Below are 20,736 nucleotides of genomic sequence, written 5' to 3'. Positions count from 1 at the left end.
TGACTTTTATTTGCATATTAGTTAAAAATACAAGAACACATAAAATAAGGGGCAGCTAGGTGGTGCAGCGGATAGAGCACCAGCCTTGAATTCAGGAGGACCTGAGTTCAAATCTGATCTCAGACACTTAACACTTCCTAGCTGTGTGACCCTGGGCAAGTCACTTAACCCCAGCCTCAAAACAAACAAACAAACAAACAACAACAACAAAAAAAAAACCACATAAAATATATACATTCTTGTTTTAAATCATCCTATCTCCCATGATCCTCCAAGTTCTTTTCTCCGTATTTAATTGAATCTTACTACCACTATTGCTATATTCAATTTCATAATTGTTATTATTGCATTTTCTTATTTTAGTTTTGCTTTCTTCATTCTGTACCACTTTATATAAATTTTATATTTCTTTGAATTGTTCACATTTGTCATTTCTTATCGCACATTAATACTATATGATATTTATATGCCATAATTTATTCAACAAAGCCCAAAACACTGATTATACAGAAAAAGCTAGAAGCAAGTGATTAAAAATATAATGATTAATAATATTCTAGTACTGACACATATTTGTTAATATTATTGCTTTGTTTTATTAATATCTCATTTCTGAAGGTTTGTTATTTTATACTGATTTAGTATGCTAATTTGTTCAATTTCTAAATTTTAAACTCTGAATCCAATTCATTAATCTTTTCTCTCATTAGGAGGACATTCAAAGATATAAATCGATTCCTAAATTGCTTAATCTCAAATCCATAAATATTTATATGTTGTCTTAATGCTGTTGTTACATTTAATATAACTTTTACTATTTGTATAATTTGGTCTTTGACCCAAGTGATTTTAATATTTTATATTTCACTTCTCTATCTAGCCTTATATCCAATGATCATATTTTTTAAATTATTTATTAGTATGCTATGGGATTGAACAGAGAATACAGCCAACTGTATTGCTTCTTATAGTAGCCCTAAGATTTTCTAAGAAGAAACGTCTGGCTCCTAAAAAAATACATATTTTTCCAGTGACAATACATAGCTACAAGCCTATCTTCTCTGAAAAAGTAAAGCTGATGATCCCTCAAAGGGCAAATAAGAAGAACATGGTGAACGTTAGAAAACTATAACATATGACCAATGAAAAACTGATCCTGGAAGAATAGCCGACAAAAAAAATTACAATGCTCACTGGTAGACATATGATGTCAAAAGACTGGCAGGAAGATAACCAACTGTTTCAGGAGACCCTAGTGAGGAAGTTTTGACAGGGTGAGAGGCAATACTAACATGTGAAAAGTCACAGATCATGGTATATTAAAGTGGTGTTTGCATTTTCTGAATTTCAGAATTGATACCTGTTATACTCTAGCATATTACTGTTTTTGTAAACAAAAATTAACATAAATGTTTCATAACATAAAAATGTATGAAATTCAACTTATTAAAGTATATAAAGCTATTTTAATTTTAATAAAAACTGTATTCCAAACATTTATTTTAGTTACTATCATATATTTGAATTCAATTTATTCAACATTCTACTCGAGTTGTTTTTCTTAATTTTTAAATTGTGACATTACATTATTAACTTTTCAAATATTATTGTTTTTCTTTTTAAAGTTTAAGTAACTTCCTTCTCTAAAATGTAGTTGCTATACTACAAAAAAAGTATATATTTAATACTGGTGTTTTTCATTGTCAATGTAACTAAGTATATGCTTAGATTTAAATAGAAATCTCTTAATGTTTGCTATTTCGATTTCAATTTTATCTGCTATCATTTGTGAAATTCATGATCTTCTTGATTCTGGTAAAACATAATACATTTTATTCTAACCACTTATTACAAATTTTTCTTTGCCTATGACTTAGGTGTGATTCCTTTAAGCAAAATTCTGCAAAATTTTTCTTTCAACTATTCCAATGATTCCTACATTTTGTAGAGGAATTTAAATCCATTTATGTTCAAGATCATATTAAATTTTATTTTTCTTTTACTAAAGATATTTTTGAAGAGTTTTAATGATCCCTTATTAGAAAGTCACGTATAGATTAGACTATGTGTCCTGAGGCCCATTTGACCCATTTATTCTATGATTCTTTGTTTTACCTCTACCATTTTAATGTACTCATACTATTTTATTACTTGCTTTATAAGCAAAGATTGCTATCTACTTATTACACTCCTATTAATCTAACACTTTTTTTTTTATATCCACACTACCCCCAATGTAGGTGACGAGTTTATAAAGGATAGAGTTTATAAACTAGGTCACAAGAATACTTGAAGTTTAAATCTGTTTTAGACACACACAACCAATTTAATATAATGTTTGAGCTTCAGTTTCTTTATCTGCAGAATGAGGATAACTAATGTGACCTAACTCATAGGGTTGTGAGAATCACATGAAATTACTATGTAAACTGCTTTAAAAATATAAAGAGGCTAAATAAAAGCTAGATAAGTTTATTTTTTTTTCTGAAAATTTTATTTCTCTTTTTTCAAAAATGTCAAATTCCTAGATTTTACACTATATGAAAAAGTGTTCTCTAAGATTATCTTCAATCCCCACTTTTCTCTTCTTTCCCTTTTTTATCATTTGTGATGCTGATAATCCCTTGCTAGTAATCACTTTATAAAAAACTAAATCAATGTCAAATATTCACCCATCAACTCTATGTCTATCTTTTTCACCACCTGTACTATTCCAAATATTCATACTATTGGATAAGTTCTATGAAATACTCATTTAGATGCATGCTGAAATCTAGGCAATTGACATAATTGGACATTTCCCATATGGATGGACAATCCAAATTCACTGGAGTGATTACAAATTTTTTTCCAAGAATTTTTTTTGAAATCTTATAAGACACAATCTTATGTCATGTTAAAATCTCATATTCCAGAATTATCTTTAATTTTTTACTTTAGGATTAAAAAGTCAACACAATTCTAAAGTACATTTAATGTTTTTCTTCTTGGCTGACTGTAAAATCAAATCTATATTATTATCAAACAGCAAAACTACAAGAATTCAGATGCATAACTCTTGATTCTGTGATGATTTCTTTCACTTTCAGTAATTGCAGAAAATTTTATCCCTTAATTTCTTGAAATAAAGCTCTAATTCTCTTCTTTCACATTTTCAGAAAAGATAGTAACTTTTGATTAGCTTTCCAAACTCTCTACTTTAATAATTCCATACTTGTTGGTAAGGTCATTACAGGCAGCATGGTACAGTGGAACTAGAGGACTAATTAGAATCCAGACTTGCTCTAATTACTTATTTGAGGATAGAAGGTATTTGACTTCTCTGTACTTCAGCTTCCCCTTGTACTAGACAAACTCTGAAGATGCATTTAACTCTAAGTCCATGTTCTGATTATCAAATTTTCTTCCATTTATATATTGATATTTTTTAGTTCCTACTATATATATTTTGCTGATTTGTCTTACAGCTGGTCAATTTTATCCCTCAGTAAAGATATATTTTATTAGAATTTTGCTTGTAAAATATCAAGTTACTTAAATGTATCATCTTTTAATGACAAGCAGAAGGAATACAGAGAGGCTTGGAGAGACTTACATCAATGATGCTGAGTGAAATGAATAGAACCAGAAGATCGCTGTACACTTCAATGTTGTATGAAGATGTATTCTGATGGAAGTGGAAATCTTCAACATAAAGAAGATCCAACTCACTTCCAGCTGATCAATGATGGACAGAAATAACTACACCCAGAGAAGGAACACTGGGAAGTGAATGTAAATTGTTAGCACTACTGTCTATCTACCCAGGTTACTTATACCTTTGGAATCCAATACTTAACGTGCAATAAGTAAATTTGATTTACACACATATATTATATCTAGATTATACTGTAACACATGTAAAATGTATGGGATTGCCTGTCATCTAGGGGAGAGAGTAGAAGGAGGGAGGGGAAAATCTGGAAAAATGAATACAAGGGATAATGTTATAAAAAAATTACTCATGCATATATACTGTCAAAAAATATATAATTATAAAATTAATTTTTAAAAAATCAAAAAAAAAAGTGTCAGGCTGATTTTGAACTCAGGTTCTCCTGATTGCAGGGCCAAGGCTCTACCTACTGTGCCACCCAGAGGTCCATACAGTATATACTTTTTAAAAAATCCATGTATATTCTATTATATTCTGAATCATATAAAATATAATATACATAATAATATAATGACTATACACTATGTTCATGCATATAATCCTTAATGCAGAACATAACCTCTGTCTTTGAATACAGTTTTGTGAATTCTTACTGAAAAACAAAATGCAATGAGATCTCACAAATATGAGCCTCAAGTCCACCCTCTCAAAGTGACAAATACATAGTCCATCACTAGTCCATATTTAAAATTCTTCCAAGTTATAAGGCTTTCTACAACCACAGCCACTGAAAATCTCAAGTAACCTCATAACTCTTATGAAGAAATAGAATAAGCCTTTGAGAGAAAAACCCTTATCTAAAAGTTGGATCTCCTCCAACATTCATATTGAAAGAATGAAGGTGATTATGCTACAAAATCCCCCTTAAACTCTACTGATGATGGTAAAGTCATCCACTATTTCAATTAATCATGTAACTAAGGAAAAGCATCAGGATTTCAGTAACTTTTTCAGGGTACTCAGGCTGGATGATCACTTCTAGAGTCCATTAAGATCTCGGCGTATCAAATGCTTTTCTAAAATTAATCAAGATATAAAATTTAACATATAAAATTTGTCTACAATTTCCTACATTAAGGGAGAGACTGGGTTTGCCATTTGGAGCACTTGGAAGAGACTCAAATAGGTTTCCAGACAACAAAACTTTAGGATATGATTTAAAATCCCAAGCCTTACAATGACTTATTGTCTGATATCACATCTCTAGAAGAGCAAAGATACTCTACATATCTTGAAGTCATTAATAATTTTTCCTGGCCATACAAATGAAAACTGGTTCAGTTCGCACATGCCTTCCACTGACCATTAATGTCTAGGCTGGGTAGAAATGCTGTCTGAAGTGAAGTTATTAAAAGTACTCAAGAAAAATTTCCAATGTTCCAACAACAGAACAAGAAGAGGCAGTTTTCATCAAGTTATCTTTGGTTTCAATGCCCAGTCTTTTGTGGGGCCAGCAGAATTTGAAAGCTTGAAGAAAAGCCACAGATGGCAGCACAGATGATGTGCTTCCCTTGGAGCCAGAAAGACAGGTTTAAATTCCCATTTAGGTCCCAAGACCTAGCGGTCTCTTCTGTAATCTAGGGACAACCATATCAAAGAATTTACCTTTTAAGGAGGTAAAAAAAAAAAAAATTTGTATGAATTGTATGAAAAACCTAAATCACAATATTATTATTAATAAACATTTCTTTTCCTCTATTATTTTCTAAAAAGCCACTGTGAAGAGCTTGTTCAGCTTTCTAAAAGGGTAATGAAAGAAACACCTCTTTGCATGAACGTCTCCAAAACAGCTCAAAGCCTACCTCAGCTTGGCAGAGTGCATGAAGACCTTGTAATACCAGAGCTGCTGGAGTCGCTTGATCAGGCTTTGTGCATTCATTCAACACCTGGGAAATGGCTGCCAACATATCTGCCCCATGCTGATATGGTCTATAGAAAAATCAAGGGGGAGGAGAGAAAAACAAATCAGCGTGTTAGTACGTACAGTGTGTGCCCTCTGCACATAACATGCAGCATTAATGCTGCAAAGACTGCTTTATCACATCTGAGCTTAATAATCCACTTTGCCCTTTTCTTCTGTTAACATCTTACCTGATCCCATCCTAATTCTTCACACTGACTTCACTTGTGACAATATTTTCCAAAGTAGTTAACTCAAACAGAAGTCTAAGAGGATGGAGAAAGATGCTTCTTTTGACCTTGAATTACAATTTTTTTCAATTAGGATCAACTTCCTGCTTTGGGGGGTAGTAAGAGCATCTAAAGTAAGACAAAACATCCGTGCGATCTTGCAGCTTACACCACTGCCAGGTCATATCCTACTTCTGTCTTATAGAAATTTGAAAACATTCATGATGACAGACTATTAAATTATAAAACTATAATTATTTTAAATAGTATTTAATTTATTCTCTCCATCCCATCCTACCCCCTACATTTTTAACAGTACAGGAAAGAAAATAAGTTACTGAAAAATGGAATGTCACTACGTGTAATTTTATTATGGGAGGGAAGGGGAAAGGAACGTCAACTGCTCCTACTTTATTTAGTTATGGAGAAAAGCAGTCATCTTCCTGATTCCACATGTCTAGTTTTTAAAAGCAAAGAATATCAGTAACAATCCCAGATCATTTTCTTTTTAGTTGTCAGCCATAATTCCTTCCCTAAAAAAATCCTATAATTACAGATAATTAAGTAATAAGATATTAAGGTAGAGTAAAATAATTTGTGACAACAGTCTAGTACTTCAGTTTCCAGGCTCTTAATTTAGGAAAAAATAAGAATGATCATGTTATACATTTTCTGCTCTGCAAATTCTTGTATGCAAAGGTTTATGCAGAATTTGTATTCAAGAGTTTTAAACACACATACATACACACACACACACACACACACACACACACACGCACACACATTTTAAAACTGGATCTTATACTTAACCACAGAAATAAAAGTCAGATTCAATTTTACAAAATGAAAGTAATCTCTTCAGAATTTCTTGCAGGTATCTAAAAATAATTCCTCCTCAGATGCCACCAAAATTGTGTCAAATATGTTGATATATATGATTGCAAACTCACAGTCATCTGTATTTAAAAGCTCAAAGATGATAAATAATAGGATTAAGGAAAGACAAAGGTCCCAAATTTTCAAAAGAGAAAAGAATCACATCAGCAAATTATGGTCACTTAGCTTGACAGATTTCTGGCAAAATTTTGGGACTCATTTTGGAAGGAGTATAGTTAATGAGCATTTAGAAGAAGAAGCAATGATCAAAAAGTTATGATTTCATAATGAATCATGACAGAAGCTTTAAAAAAAATACAATTACACTGTCAAGGGAATGCTAGAAATTTTATCAAATTTTAGAAAAGTTTAGACAGTGTCATTATTTTTCTAACAAGATGATAAAAGGTAAGTAAGATATAGGAAAAAAGATTATAGGAATTTGGAATTGGTTAAATGGGTCATTAAATGGCTTAAATGCCATCATTAATGGTTTTACTACTCTGAAAGATGAATATCTTAGTATCTTTGTTTGGTTGTATGTTGCTTAGAACATAGATGACCAGAGAAGTTTCATGCTATTTTGGGAAGAAAGCTAGACTTGCAGTAAAGAGAGATATGCAGTCAAATCAAACATGGAACTGTATTAGTTGTGTGACCATAGGCAAGCCATTTAACTTGAGGTTTTTTTTAATTTTTTTTTTTGTTTCTTTGGGGGTTTTTTGCAAAATGGAGGTAGTATCCATGATACATACTTTGCCAGGGTTTGTTGAAAGGATTAAATTAAATAATGTACACATAGTACATAGCAAAGGGTAAAGTATTAGATAAATATTAGTAGATTAGGGTATGTTATTGTTTTTGGCCCTGAGGAACTGAGAGAAAAACTGAAAGAGGGAGGGGCTACAGCCTGTCAAATCATTAGAGTAGAGTTCTCCCCAATAAGGAAATTCCTTCTACCTACAGAGATCAGCAACTGTTTTGAGAAAATTATTTCTCTTGAAAAGTTACCTGAGACACTGAGAAATAATTTGCCAATGGTCACAGTCAGGACGTGACAGGGACAGAATTGGAAACCAGGTCATCCAGACTCCAAGGTCAGCTCCTTAGTCACTCTAACACACTTCTTTTAATTTAATTTCCTTATTTTAATTAGTTACTACGAATACATGCTTATCCAATATACAGATGGCACCAGACTAGGAGAGTTAACTAATAAATTGAGGGTAGAGTTGGGATGACAAATGATCTTGCTTTGGAATGCCAAGCTGAAATAGGAAGAGGAAATTTAAGAGGAATAAATGTTAAACTCTTAACAGTTAAACTGAAAAAAAAATCTAATTTAAGTAGGACAAACTGGGAAAGGAATGGCTAGACAGCAATTCACCTAAAAAATATCTAGGGTTATAGGGAAAAAGAGGTTAGAGTAATATAAGCTTAATGACTCAATAGTGATAGCTAAGTGAAAAAAGCTAATGTGATCTTTGGCTGCACTAAGGGAGGTCTCACTTCCAGGACTGGGAAGGTGATAATCCCTGTGGTCAGACCACACTTGGAATAGTATTACACTCAGTTCTTGGTGCCATATTTTAGGAAGGATATTAATAAACTAAACAGTGTCCAGACCAAGGTAACCAGAAAAGTGAGGAGTCTCAAGACCCTGCTATAATAGGACCATCAAAAAGAAGTCAGAAATTGTATTACAGAGAATATGTTACATAATAATAATACATGTGACATAATATATAGATCATATTTTATCTATAAATGAAATTTAAGAGACTTATGATAGTTGTCTTTAAGCTCTAGAACAGCTTTCATGGAGAAGACATATGAAATGTATTCTTCTTGAAATAGGAAAAAACTGAAATAGAAGGCAAATTTAAGTTCAACATAAGGCTAAGCATCCTAAAAATTAGGCCCAAGAGTAGAATCGGGTATCTCAGAAAATAGTGGGCTACCTCCATTCCTTGAAAGTCTTTCAACACAAACTTGATGACCACTTGACAGATGTTGCTTAAACTTATGTTGTATTAAATCAAGGGTTCATATACTCCTTTAAAAGTCAGATAATGCTAATGGATCCCCTCTAAGAATAACTTTTTAAATGCATAAAATGAAAAATATAAAATTTCAAAGAAAGCAATTATATTAAAATATAATTCACAAAATGTTAAAAAAAAATTTTTTTTCATAAAACCCAGGATAAGAACCTTTGTACTAAATGATCTTTGTCCTCTTCAACTCTTTAAGATTTCATGATTCTAGGATTCCTAGTACCAAGAACATTCAAACTGTGTATGTTTCTATAAGCATACACATTTGTATAGATACTAGCTATTACCTTTGTTTACATATGTCCCTGATACAGGCTGCTTTAGCAATCAGTTTTTCCCACTGGATTTCTTTGCCCACAGACAAAGATGGCACATCCGACAATGCCATGAATCTCTGCAATTCAGGGTAAACACGATCCTAGGAAGAATTAAATTTATTAGAAAGAGTAATTTTCCAAATTAGATTGTAATAATTATCATACTACCCAAAAAATGCTTTCTGAAATTAGCAATTACTTACATTTGAAATTATATTTCTTCTAATCATCTGAGGAAAAAGCTATCCTACAATCACTTCCTATTCCTTAAATAAGTCTTTCATTAAGAGTCCTTTGAAATTATTCCATTTCCAGCAGCCACCAAGAATCATGATTCCCTCAAAGAACACTGCATCCATGTACTACATCCATGTACATGTAACCGCCATCAATCTGGTCATGAATGGGAATTTGGACTACTCTTTGTCCATTACTGCTGCTTATTTGGCTCCATAATTGAATAGTTGCTTCTGCTTTGACATTCATTCATTCATTCACCTAGTTTAAATCAAAGTATCCTGGTATCCTAGTCCCTAGGATATTTTCTTCTCCTTCCCAAGGAACTGAATACCTGACTTCCTGTCCTTTCTTTCCCAATTTCTACATTTATACCAGTGAACTTTAACAACAATACTGATGTTCCCACAAATACTCCAACCTCAAAAGTGCCTCAGACTACTTAACTCCCACATTCACAATCTATTCTTCACCTCAGTTCTACTTGAGAATAGTCACACTCTAAATCTAGTGATCTCCACAAAGTATTCCATTTCTATGATCAAAATCTTACATATTCTTCTAACTAAACATACCTCTCTCCTTATGTTTTATCCTTTCTTAAACTTTGTTACTGTTCAGTTATTTTTAGTTCAGTTATTGTTCAGTACCTTCTGAATCAATTATGGATATTCTGAATCCATTTACATTCGCTCCCAATATGGATGCCAGGGTTAGCACTTTGGGGGCGGAGCCAAGATGGCGGAGAAGATACATGTGATTTTGTGAGCTCCCTTCTTCTCTCAATACCAATTAGTTAAATCAGCTTCAAAAATAACGCTGGACTGATAAAAACCACAAGGACTAGAAGCACAACTTACCAGCTGAAGAGAATCTGGAGTTTCAACAGGGTTAACACTTCAACTACACACGGGTCATTAATCTAGCAAATTTTAACCCTTAATCTATCAATATTCAGGCCTTGCCACACAACTCTCAATTATTCACACTGTCCCCAAGTTTCTACTCATGCAAGTGCACAGAGCTAGAAAAATATCAGATAAGCCCCATGGCTGGACCCACTACACATACATTATCCAACCCCAATGCAGCCCTCACAAAAAGGCATGAATTTTTGCTCCTCCCTCACTGATTCTCCAGGACAACCAGGTGGCACAATGGCCAGCGTCTAGCCAAGACAGATGAAGACCTCGGTTCAAATGCAGCTTTGGACACTGACTACCTGGGTGATCCTGGTCAAGTCACTTAAACCTGTTTACTTCAATTTTCTCATTTATAAAATGAGCTGGAGAGAAAATGGCAAATTACTCCACTATGTTTCACCCCAAGTGAAAGACCTGAACAATACTGATTCTGAATTCCATCTTTCACAGAGATAAAGTTTTCCTCAAGCTTCAAACAGTATGCTCACCTGATGACCTTCCCTCACAACAAAGAAAATTAAGACTCTCTGCTGGAAGATGGTTTTCTCTCATCATAAAACTCCATTTTTCTTTTGTTCTCTCTCTGACTCTGTCTGTCTCTGTCTGACTGCCTCTCTGACTGGCTGTCTCTCTCTCTGTCTATCTGCCTGTCTCTGGTTGTCTCTCTGTCTCTATGTCTGTCCATCCTCTGTCTCTCTCTTTCTCCTTTCCTTCACTCCAACTTCTAATAGGGTAACTCTCCTTCCCCACCAAGATCAATCACTCTTCCTGTACATCTGAGCACAACACAACCTGTCTTCTCCAGCATTCTGCTTGCAATCATCCCTTTTCTTTTTTAATATTCCAACTCTCCTATCAACCTTCTTCCATGCTACCAAACCACACATCTGTTTCCTCCATTCTTAAAAACATCAAACGTCTCCATCTCTCCAGTTGTCTAAATTTTCCTTCCTTTCTCAAAGTCCTAGAAAAAGTTATATGCTCATTGTCTCCACATCTGCTCCTCTCACTCACTTCTCAATCCCTTGTGAGTAAGATTCTGATCTCATTGCTCTATTTAACTTCCCAACTGATAGTCTTTTTTGTAGAGCTCACTCACCCCCTTGATCTTAATGACTTACTCTCTCCTCCTGGATCCTCTCTTCTTTGGGTATTTAGGACCCTGTTCTGCCATGGGTTTTGCCCTAATTGCCTACCAGATATTTCTAAGGTTCCTTTGCCAGAGCACGGCAGAATTCTGAGAGCAGAATCCATTATGCTTTTGTCTCTATATTTCCAATGTCTAGGACAGTGTCTGGCACAATCAATTGTGGCAGTTCAATGAATTTTTTTAACCTAAGATGAACAATAATGTACAGTAATAAAACATTCCATTTCAGACAAAAGGTTTCCACTCTATTTTATCTAGGACTCACCTGTTTCTCCCACAAAGACGTCATTAAGCGTAGAGTGACAGCTCTGAGTTGGGGGGTATTTCCCAGAACCTGGATCACTCGTAGAATTTGGGCAACACAAACCTGGAAAATACACAGCAGGAGTTTGAGGGGCTCTTCCCAGACTGATAACTTTAAAGTAATCACCAAATAATATAACAAATCTTTAAGGTTTACAAGTATTTTACAAATATTATACACTTCTGGAATGCTCGATGTTATTGTTTTATTATTATGAAATCACAATATAATTATAATACATGTTCGGCATTATATGTTTTATTATATATTTTGGCATTATAATGTTATGTAAATATATGATATTAACTTAGTGGACAGAGTACTAGGCCTAGAGTGAGAAAGAACTGAGGTTAAATTCAGCCTCAGACAATTAACAGGTGTGTGAACCTAACAGTGTCACTTAGCCTATGTTTGCCTTAATTCACTGGAGAAAGATATGGCAAAGTCCTCCACTATCTTTGAGTTTTAAAATCTGGCCGCTGAGCAGCCTTGTTCGTGTCACTTAACTACATGTTCTGTATCTGAGTCAATAAAATGAAAGGGCTGACTGCAGGATCTGTACTACTTTTCATGTCTAATTTCCAAGAACCATTAGTCATCTGTACAATCACAGGAGCCGAGATATAGACCTGAAAGGAATGCTGGAGGCCATCAAGGCCACCTCCCTCACTTCACAAAGGTAAAAAATGAGTCTGCTAGCTCTTCCTGCCTCCAAGTGCTCATCATGTGTTCAGGGAGGAAAAGAGCAACTTAATATATAATATATACAAACTTGCTGCTTTCTAGAAAGAGGATGCTTTTGTACTCTAAAGAATTTATAAGATTTGTTCATGATACAAAATGGCTTTCAAAATGTTGTTTGCTTTATAATTTTTTTTTCCAAAACAGAGGATTTTTTAGAAAAGGTAATTAATTTTGTTAATATACTAACCTTATGTACACCCAAAGTAGGTAGAGTATATAAAATATCAATATATGAAAGAGGTTCCAGTGGTCTTCCAAGCTTGAACATCAAGACAGGGACTAAATTTGGTACCTAGAATACATATAAAGGATATTTTAACTATGCTACTTACCTCTGTAAAAAGAGTACAAATGTCACAATTCCCCAATGAATTGCCAAGAGAGAAATTAAATAATATATTTCTAGATATAATTTTTATGGTATCAGTGTTGGCAAGTAATAAAACAGCACAATTAAATAATGGTTAATGATTGTCTCATAACTCCTTTCCTCCTCTAGCTTTTTCTCTCACAGCTTAAAAGCATTTACTGAACACTTATCTGCCTAATAATAATCCAGAGTAATAAAAAAAGATTAATTCAAAAAAATTTACAATCTTATTATGGAACCAATATATATATGAAACGGGCACCTGGGAGGCTCAATGTCTAGAGAGTGAGCCGGAAGTCTGACAGACTCATTTTCCTGAGTTCAAATGTGACCTCAGACCCTATCTAACGGTGTGATCCTGAAAAAGTCACGTAATACTGTTTACCTCAGCTTCCATCTGTAAGACACATTGGAGAAGGAAATGGCAAGCCCTGCCAGTATCTTTGCCAAGAAAACCCCAAAAAGCATCACAAAGAGTAGGAAATGACTGAATAACTAGAATAATCAATCAATATGGGATTACTGTGTACCAGACCCCTGGCATACAAATCCAAAGAATAATACAATTCCTACTCACAAAAATACATAAAAATATTAACAAGTATCTAGCACAAATATAGGTAACAAATACACCAATAGATATTTTACTTATTAACACACAGGAGTTACATACAAATTATCCACCATCGATTGGGGAAGGAGGAAAAGCTTCATGGAGAATATAATTGCTTAGATACATCTTAAAGAAAGGAATAGCAGAGACAGAGAAAAAGTACATTCCAGACAGATGCCCTTCTCCATAAAATTTAAGGATTGAACTGAATGATACGTAAAGGTGTCTTCCCACTGTAATATCCCATAGGCCTATTAATTAGAAGGCAAGATAGCATATAGCAAAGTATTAAATTGTGTGGTTCATTCAGTAAGATAGCTGTTCAGAAAAAAAAAAAAAAAAAAAAAAAATATATATATATATATATTAAGCTGCTCTTTTCCTCCCTGAACACATGATGACGCTTAGACATAAGAAAAGTAAAGCAGAAGGAAAGTAATCAAATAATATATTTGGGATATTTTCATAGATATTCTATTTTCCAAGTGTTGCACGGGACAAGTATATTTTTGCCTACTTGTTATTCCTCTCTATGTTTGTCTGTCTTAGAAATCCATACTCCTGGAAAGCACATCGAGTATTTGATTCATTCCTTCCTAAGGGCCAAATAGAATACTAAACATTGAACATTCATTCGGTAAGCATTTCTTAATGATGAGGATACATCACAGAAGAGTCTGATGTCATGAATTTAATGGTTACACTCTTAGAAGGTATAAATTTGGGGAGGATTTATGTTTTTCACATCCAGTGGGGTGATTATTGGAATAGAACTTCGACCACCTTCACTTTCAGCAATTGAAGGGAGACAAATACTTCGTGTTGACTCCTCAATCCCCATTTTAATTAAAAACAAAGGTTACCCTAGATTGCCTTCCCCTGTGTCTCAATGAATTATCCCTTCTGGAAACAGCTTTTACCAAGACACTTGGACAGACTCTTAATTCAGAAAGGAAGTTTAGGAAATTTACTGACATCTTACAAAACAATAAATTCTGACTTGTGGCCTTTAAGCAAATGTTTTAATTATAATTTGGGGAATGGAACAATAGATATCATCCTTAATGTGTTCATCTAAGAATATGGCTGGGGGTTCCCTCCTTTTGGCTAAATTATGTTGGTTTTCCTGAAGGACAGGAAAATTGAGAAGGGGCTGCTGGAGATGGGGAAAAAACAAGTGTGTGTGTGTGTGTGTGTGTGTGTGTGTGTGTGTGTGTGTGTGTGTGTGTGTGTGTGATGTAAATATACAAAGAGACTGGGGAGACAGAGAGCGACAATCTCTACTCTCAAAGAACTTATATTGTACTGGGATAAGAAAAGTTCACAGATAAGTAATAATAGCATATGTGAAAAGTAAAGGACCAGCTAGATAGTGCAATGAATAGAGTGCTGACCCTGAGTTCAAATCTGGTCTCAGACACTTAACACTTCCTAGCTGTGTGACCCTGGGCAAGTCACTTAGCCCCAATTGCCTCAGGAAAAATTTTTTTAAAATAAACAGTGATTTGGCAGGAAGGGATGGAAGGGAATAACAATCAGAAAGCTCTTGCAGGTGGCTAGCAGGATAAAACTCTAGGCCTCGAGATGGAAAGAGTTCAAACCCAGCCTCAGACAATTACTAGCCAGGTGGCACTGAAGCAAGTGACTCAAAGGGTCTGTCTCAGCTTCCTCAATTGTAGAGATACTCATAATACCTACCCCCAATGACTGCTGTGAGGATCAGCGATCAAGTGTAGAAAGTGTTTAACACAGTGAGTGCCCAGCACATAACAGGAGTTAGAGAAATGATTATTGCCTTTCTTTACGCCTTGAAAGGGGGCACACAAAGTCATCCTTGAAGGGAATTTGGGGTTCCAAAAGTGATGAAGCACTGAAGGCACTGGGACAAGCCTCTGCCAAAGCAAGGAGGGTAAAAAGTGAAATGCTGCTTGCAGGAAAGAGCTTGTAGTAGAGTGGAGTCCATGGATTGGATTTAAAATCTGAAAGATGTGGAAAAGGAAGAAATCATAGGTGATTACCAAGTAACAGGGGGGAGATGGAGTGAGGGAGAGAGATGCTTGAGGTTGCAAAACTGAGGGACTAGGATAATGGGAGACAGGCAAGCTGCTGTCTCTAAGAAGATTCCAGCACTGAAGTGATCAAAAGGCATGAAAAAATAAGGGAATATAAAAGAAATTTTAATGTGCTAAGTATATTAGATTTCAAAGTTGTATGAAATCAGATTTATTAAAACTATGAATAAAAATCATTAGTATACAAAGATATGATAGGATCTGAAACATGCAATCCCAGACTGACTGAACACAAATAACGGTATTCATAACTTCTCAAATCACTGATCCTTCTACTAAGTATAAGTCCCTCAAAAATGTCAATTGATACAAGCTTCATTAAAATATATTTATACATTTTAACTCTATATTTTAGAAATTAATGGTGGGACTCTCATAGAAAAAAACTAGAAACAAAGTAGATGCCTACTTATTTATTGCAAGACCACTGTGAAGATTATAGGATAGGAATTTAATGAAAGTGATGAATATGTGGGATTCAGAGAAAAGAGATTTGTATTAAATGACAGTACAAAAAGAAAAATCAAGAAAACACTATTTTTTCGTTATGTTAAAAAATTAAGTTTTTAAAAAAAATTTTAAAAGGAAAAACATTCCCAGATCCACAATTTCTTTCACTATTAAGGTAAGACACTTAGTAAACAGAAATATGAATGCTTTCTTTTATTTATTTTTTTATTTACAAAGCATATACATGGGGTAATTTTTCAACACTGACCTTTGAAAAACCTTCTGTTCCAACTTTTCCCCTCCTTCCTCCCTCCCCTAGATGACAGGTAGTCCAATACATGTTAAATATGTTAAAGCATATGGTACATCCAATATATGTATACATATTTAGACAGTTATCTTTCTGCACAAGAAAAATTGGATCTAGAAAGAAAGAAAAAAACCTGAGAAGGAAAACAAAAATGCAAGCAAACAACAGAAAGAATAGAAATGCTATGCTGTGGTCCACACTCATTCCCCACAGTTCTCTCTCTCTCTGGATGTAGCTGATTCTCTTCATTACTAAACAACTGAAACTAGTTTGAATCATCTCATTGTTGAGGAGAGCCATATCCATCAGAATTGATCATCATATAGTCTTGTTGTTGCCGTGTATAATGATCTCCTGGTCCTCCATTTCACTCAGCATCAGTTCATGTAAGTCTCTCCAGATCTCTCTGAAATCATCCTGCTGGTCATTTTTTACAGAACAATAATAATGAATGCTTTCTTAAAGAACAGATAGGTTATAACTACAGCAAGGAAGCGAATGTGTGTTGTGGTGAAAAGGCCAATACTGTAGACCCATGAAAAGGCTCTGGAAAAATGGAAAGGAGAAAGTACCACCTGTCCTACACTAGCATGTGCAGGGGCTAGCAGCAGGAAATGTGATAATATATTTCTTTCCAAAAACACATTTCTCTAACATTTTCCCGTAAAAACTTTTTATACTTAATCTAGAAGAAATATTCCGGGAGTAAAAGTATCAGGGAATAGATAGGGTGGACATAGCATGCACAGAAAAAAAAATAAATAAATAAATAAAATAACCTGCAAAGTAACAAATGGCTAACAAGGGTACTCAACTCCAGCAAAATTAAAAAAAAAAAAATTGGGGGGGAGGAGACACAACAAGAAAAACTATCGGTTTCTTCCAAACCAATCAGTGATTTAAGTAATTTTTTTTTAATCTAGCTACTTTTTTTTTTTAAATGGTAGAGCGCTCTTTGAATGAAACTCAACTAATAGGTGTTAGTTAATTAGTTAGCTAGTCAGCTAGCTAGCTGATAAGTGTTTGTTGTGGAAAAAGGCCACATAGCACAATTAGGGAAAGGCACTGGATTCAAATTCGTGCTGCTTATACTAAGCTGTGCAACTATTAGGGTCAGTTTTCTTATGAGAAAAATGAGAGGTTTGGACTTTATGATCATTATGTCCCTTCCAGTAATAAAGCTAACCTACTAAAACCAAAGAAAACACACACACACACACACACACACACACACACACACACACACACACACACACATTAATTTGGCATTCATTAAATGACAATAAAATATGGCCTCATTAAAAGAGCAATAAACAAACCTGGTCAGACAACTCTATTAACACAAAGACACTCATTGAGTTGATAAGAAATATCAAAGCAAATTTCCAAAAGGCATTCTTCAACTTCTGATGTTATATTTTATTTTGAAATAGAGTAAAATCTCAATTATCCCAAGTACTTAGCATGGTATATAGTAGTGTTTATATATATAGTATATAGTAACCAATGATACCTGACCACATGATAAGCAAGCGTGAAACTAACCAAAAGAGCTAAATAACTGAATTTTTTTTTCCTGTGTGTAGTGTTCAAAAGAGTGGAATAATTTATGAAAAGAGGAGAAAGAAGAGGGAAAGAGAAAGGAAAGGGTGAAGAGTAAGGGATTTTTTTTCTTTTTTTTTTTTTTTTTGATATATTTGGGTTTTATATCACATGTGTTTCTGAAAACATCCCTTTTTTGCTCCCTTTCCTAGCAATTCATCTCTCAGAACAAACATTTAAAAAAGAAAGAAGTTCGGCCAAATTAATCACACCAAATGTGTATAAATGTAATATTTCACACCAGTATTCCCCCAACACTAGTAAAGAGGGGAGGCAGATGTAGTATTTTCTCTACTTTTCTCTGGGAATAAGCTCAGTCATCATCAGGGATTTGTTTTACAAATATAACAACTTGGAGGGTAGGTCTTAAAGTGACTACACAGACAGTCTAATTGCTACCATGCTTGTAAAAATCTACAATTCCACCTAAAACCTTGTCCATAATTATAAAAATATTAAGTGTTCAGGAATGAATTCGAATCCAAGTCTGCCCACTCCAATTTTTTTGTGCTACCTCCACAAGAATTCCTAAGATGTCTCAAATCTAAAATTGTGTAAGACTATGCTTGACAGTAGAACACTTAAATCCTACCCTTCTGATCTGGTAAAAAGAAGCTATTTCAATACGATTCCTGGGGTAGGAGCACTATCCTAATGAGCACACACAATGCCACTTTTTTCTTAAGGGATAGGGACCAAACCAATAATTTCCTGGATAAAAGAAGCATTAGTGCAAGGTAAGTTCCTTTACAGTTTCAGGTCAGGTCCTTCTCTGCAATTCATAATGTTAAAAAATCTTAGAGTTGTTTAAACCACTAAGAGGTGATCTGATTTTCCCAGGGTTCACAAAGAAGTATGGGGGACTAGTCTCTCTAGCTTTAAAGTGCCTTGCTAATCACTAAGGCAACTAAAATTCTCCAATGGAATAATTCTCAAGACTTAATTAGCTCAAAGACAAATGGGTGCTTGAAGTAAACCCTAAAGTAAAAAAAAAAAAACCCAAGACCCTAAAAATTTACTCTTCTTTCAGACTTCTGGCTGATAGATAATAGTGTCGTCGTCGTCGTAGTAGTAGTAGTAGTAATAGTAGTACTAGTAGTAGTAGTAGTAGTAGTAGTAGTAGTAGTAGTAGTAGTAGTAGAATGGAAGAGGAGGAGAAGGAAATACTAAATAGTAGTAGACAGTAAGTAATAGTCTCTTGGGAAACGCAAAAACAAGAAAGCTGCACTCAAATGGATCAATTGTGTATCCTTGCTAAACATCTTCTTGCCTGCTGTGGCAAGCTAAATCTTTGTTATCTGTCAGATGTTCTATAAGTGTTCTAGTCTTGAAGCTAAGTCATAATTAGTTACTACATTGATTAGCATTCATAAGCTTTTAAAAGTTATTTTCTTTTATAATGCTGTAATCAAGGGAAAAACTGTTTTCCTAGTTCTGTTCGCTTCACTGAATCAGTTCACACAATTCTCCCTAGGATTCTCTGAAACCATCTCTTTTATCATTTATTATAGAGAAAAAATATTCATTTTATTCATCTATTCAACCATTCTTCAAATTATGAGCACCTATTTTTTCCCCAATTTTTACTACAAAAGTGCTATAATAAATATTTTACTTATTAATATATATGAATATATATTATAAGATATAAATATCTTTTGATGATATTTTTATGCCACTTATTTCATGCATTTGTGTGCCATTAGTGATATACTAAAGCAGTGGAAACAAGCAGAGTAGCATCAACATATTACCAAGGATTATTTATGTGAAATAAGTAGAATAAAAGACACTACCAAAGACATATTACTGGAATAAATAATACAAAAGGGACTGTGTTGTTCATTGAATGGCAGCCACATGGCATCAACAGGAGAATATCAGTATTAAAAGATATGTGGTAGGCTTTGGATATAGGAAACAGCTTGAGCTCATTAAAAGTGATGCATAATTTCCCAAATGGAATCTAGTTCACTCTCCTACTTCTCCCATTAAATTCTGGGTCTAACTCAGTGACTACGTGCAGTGTCTGTCCAAGACACATGTACTAACAAACTATTACAATGGACAATGAATCTGCATACATAGGATAATCTGGAAAATATGCATCCTTCATTAAATTGGTTTTTCCTGGGTGGATAAGTCTCTACTGAGCAGTCAAAAATATCATTGTGGAATAATTTCTGACCACATGAGTTGATTAACAAGATGTTTATGTCATACCTAGCTCTGGTCGTGAGTTCACAGGTCATTCAAGAGAATGAAACTTGGACCAGAAGTTAAGTGACTTGGTGTCCAGTCCCAGTTCTACAAGTAATCAAGCAAATCATTTATTTTCTTTGGGCCATAATACTCTTTCTAGACAATCTCTAACCTATCCTCCAGGTTTCATCCTCTACGCTGTATGCTTTTCTAAAGATAAGGAAGTACTGAAGCAATCTTTACAATTCTCAGTAATTTTACAGAGGAACGGGGCATGATAACCTCCAAAATTTTTACAATTCTCTTTTTGTTGGCTCCCTATCTATGATTTTATTATTATAGGAAATACCGAATAAGCAAACTTCCTCTATTAATTCAGATTGGAAACCACTTTGTAACTTTTAAATTTAGAGGCAAACATATAAACCAAAGTGTATAAAACAAAGTTTGTTCTTTCATTATTACCTGCTGAACTAGAAATAGAACAATAAAAGAATTCATTATATTACCCATGAAAAGGTTTAAAAACAACAAATATTTAAAGAGCATCTATTATGTGTAAGAGATTGATAGCACAAAACTAATAGCCCCATCCTCCAGGATGCTAAATTAGTAAAAGCCTAAAAAAAATTTTTACCAGTCATTTTCTATTACAGGAAATACC

At 34.1% G+C, this 20,736-nt stretch overlaps 1 protein-coding gene across 6 annotated transcripts in view; it reads right to left on the bottom strand.

Annotated features, from left to right (window-relative positions):
* Positions 1-20,736, bottom strand: part of FOCAD (focadhesin) — a 369,886-nt gene that overhangs the window by 184,623 nt on the left and 164,527 nt on the right. For all 6 annotated transcript variants that reach the window (XM_074281856.1, XM_074281859.1, XM_074281857.1 and 3 more), the window contains 4 exons: positions 12,641-12,745; positions 11,671-11,772; positions 9,066-9,196; positions 5,518-5,644 (listed from right to left, as the gene is read on the bottom strand). In XM_074281856.1, the coding sequence (XP_074137957.1) occupies positions 5,518-5,644; positions 9,066-9,196; positions 11,671-11,772; positions 12,641-12,745 (465 nt within the window). The remainder of the gene's footprint in view (positions 1-5,517; positions 5,645-9,065; positions 9,197-11,670; positions 11,773-12,640; positions 12,746-20,736) is intronic.

Source organism: Sminthopsis crassicaudata, chromosome 1 (assembly GCF_048593235.1).
Source record: "Sminthopsis crassicaudata isolate SCR6 chromosome 1, ASM4859323v1, whole genome shotgun sequence".
Classification (NCBI taxonomy): Eukaryota; Metazoa; Chordata; class Mammalia; order Dasyuromorphia; family Dasyuridae; genus Sminthopsis; species Sminthopsis crassicaudata.
This window is presented reverse-complemented; position numbering and strand designations above follow the sequence as displayed.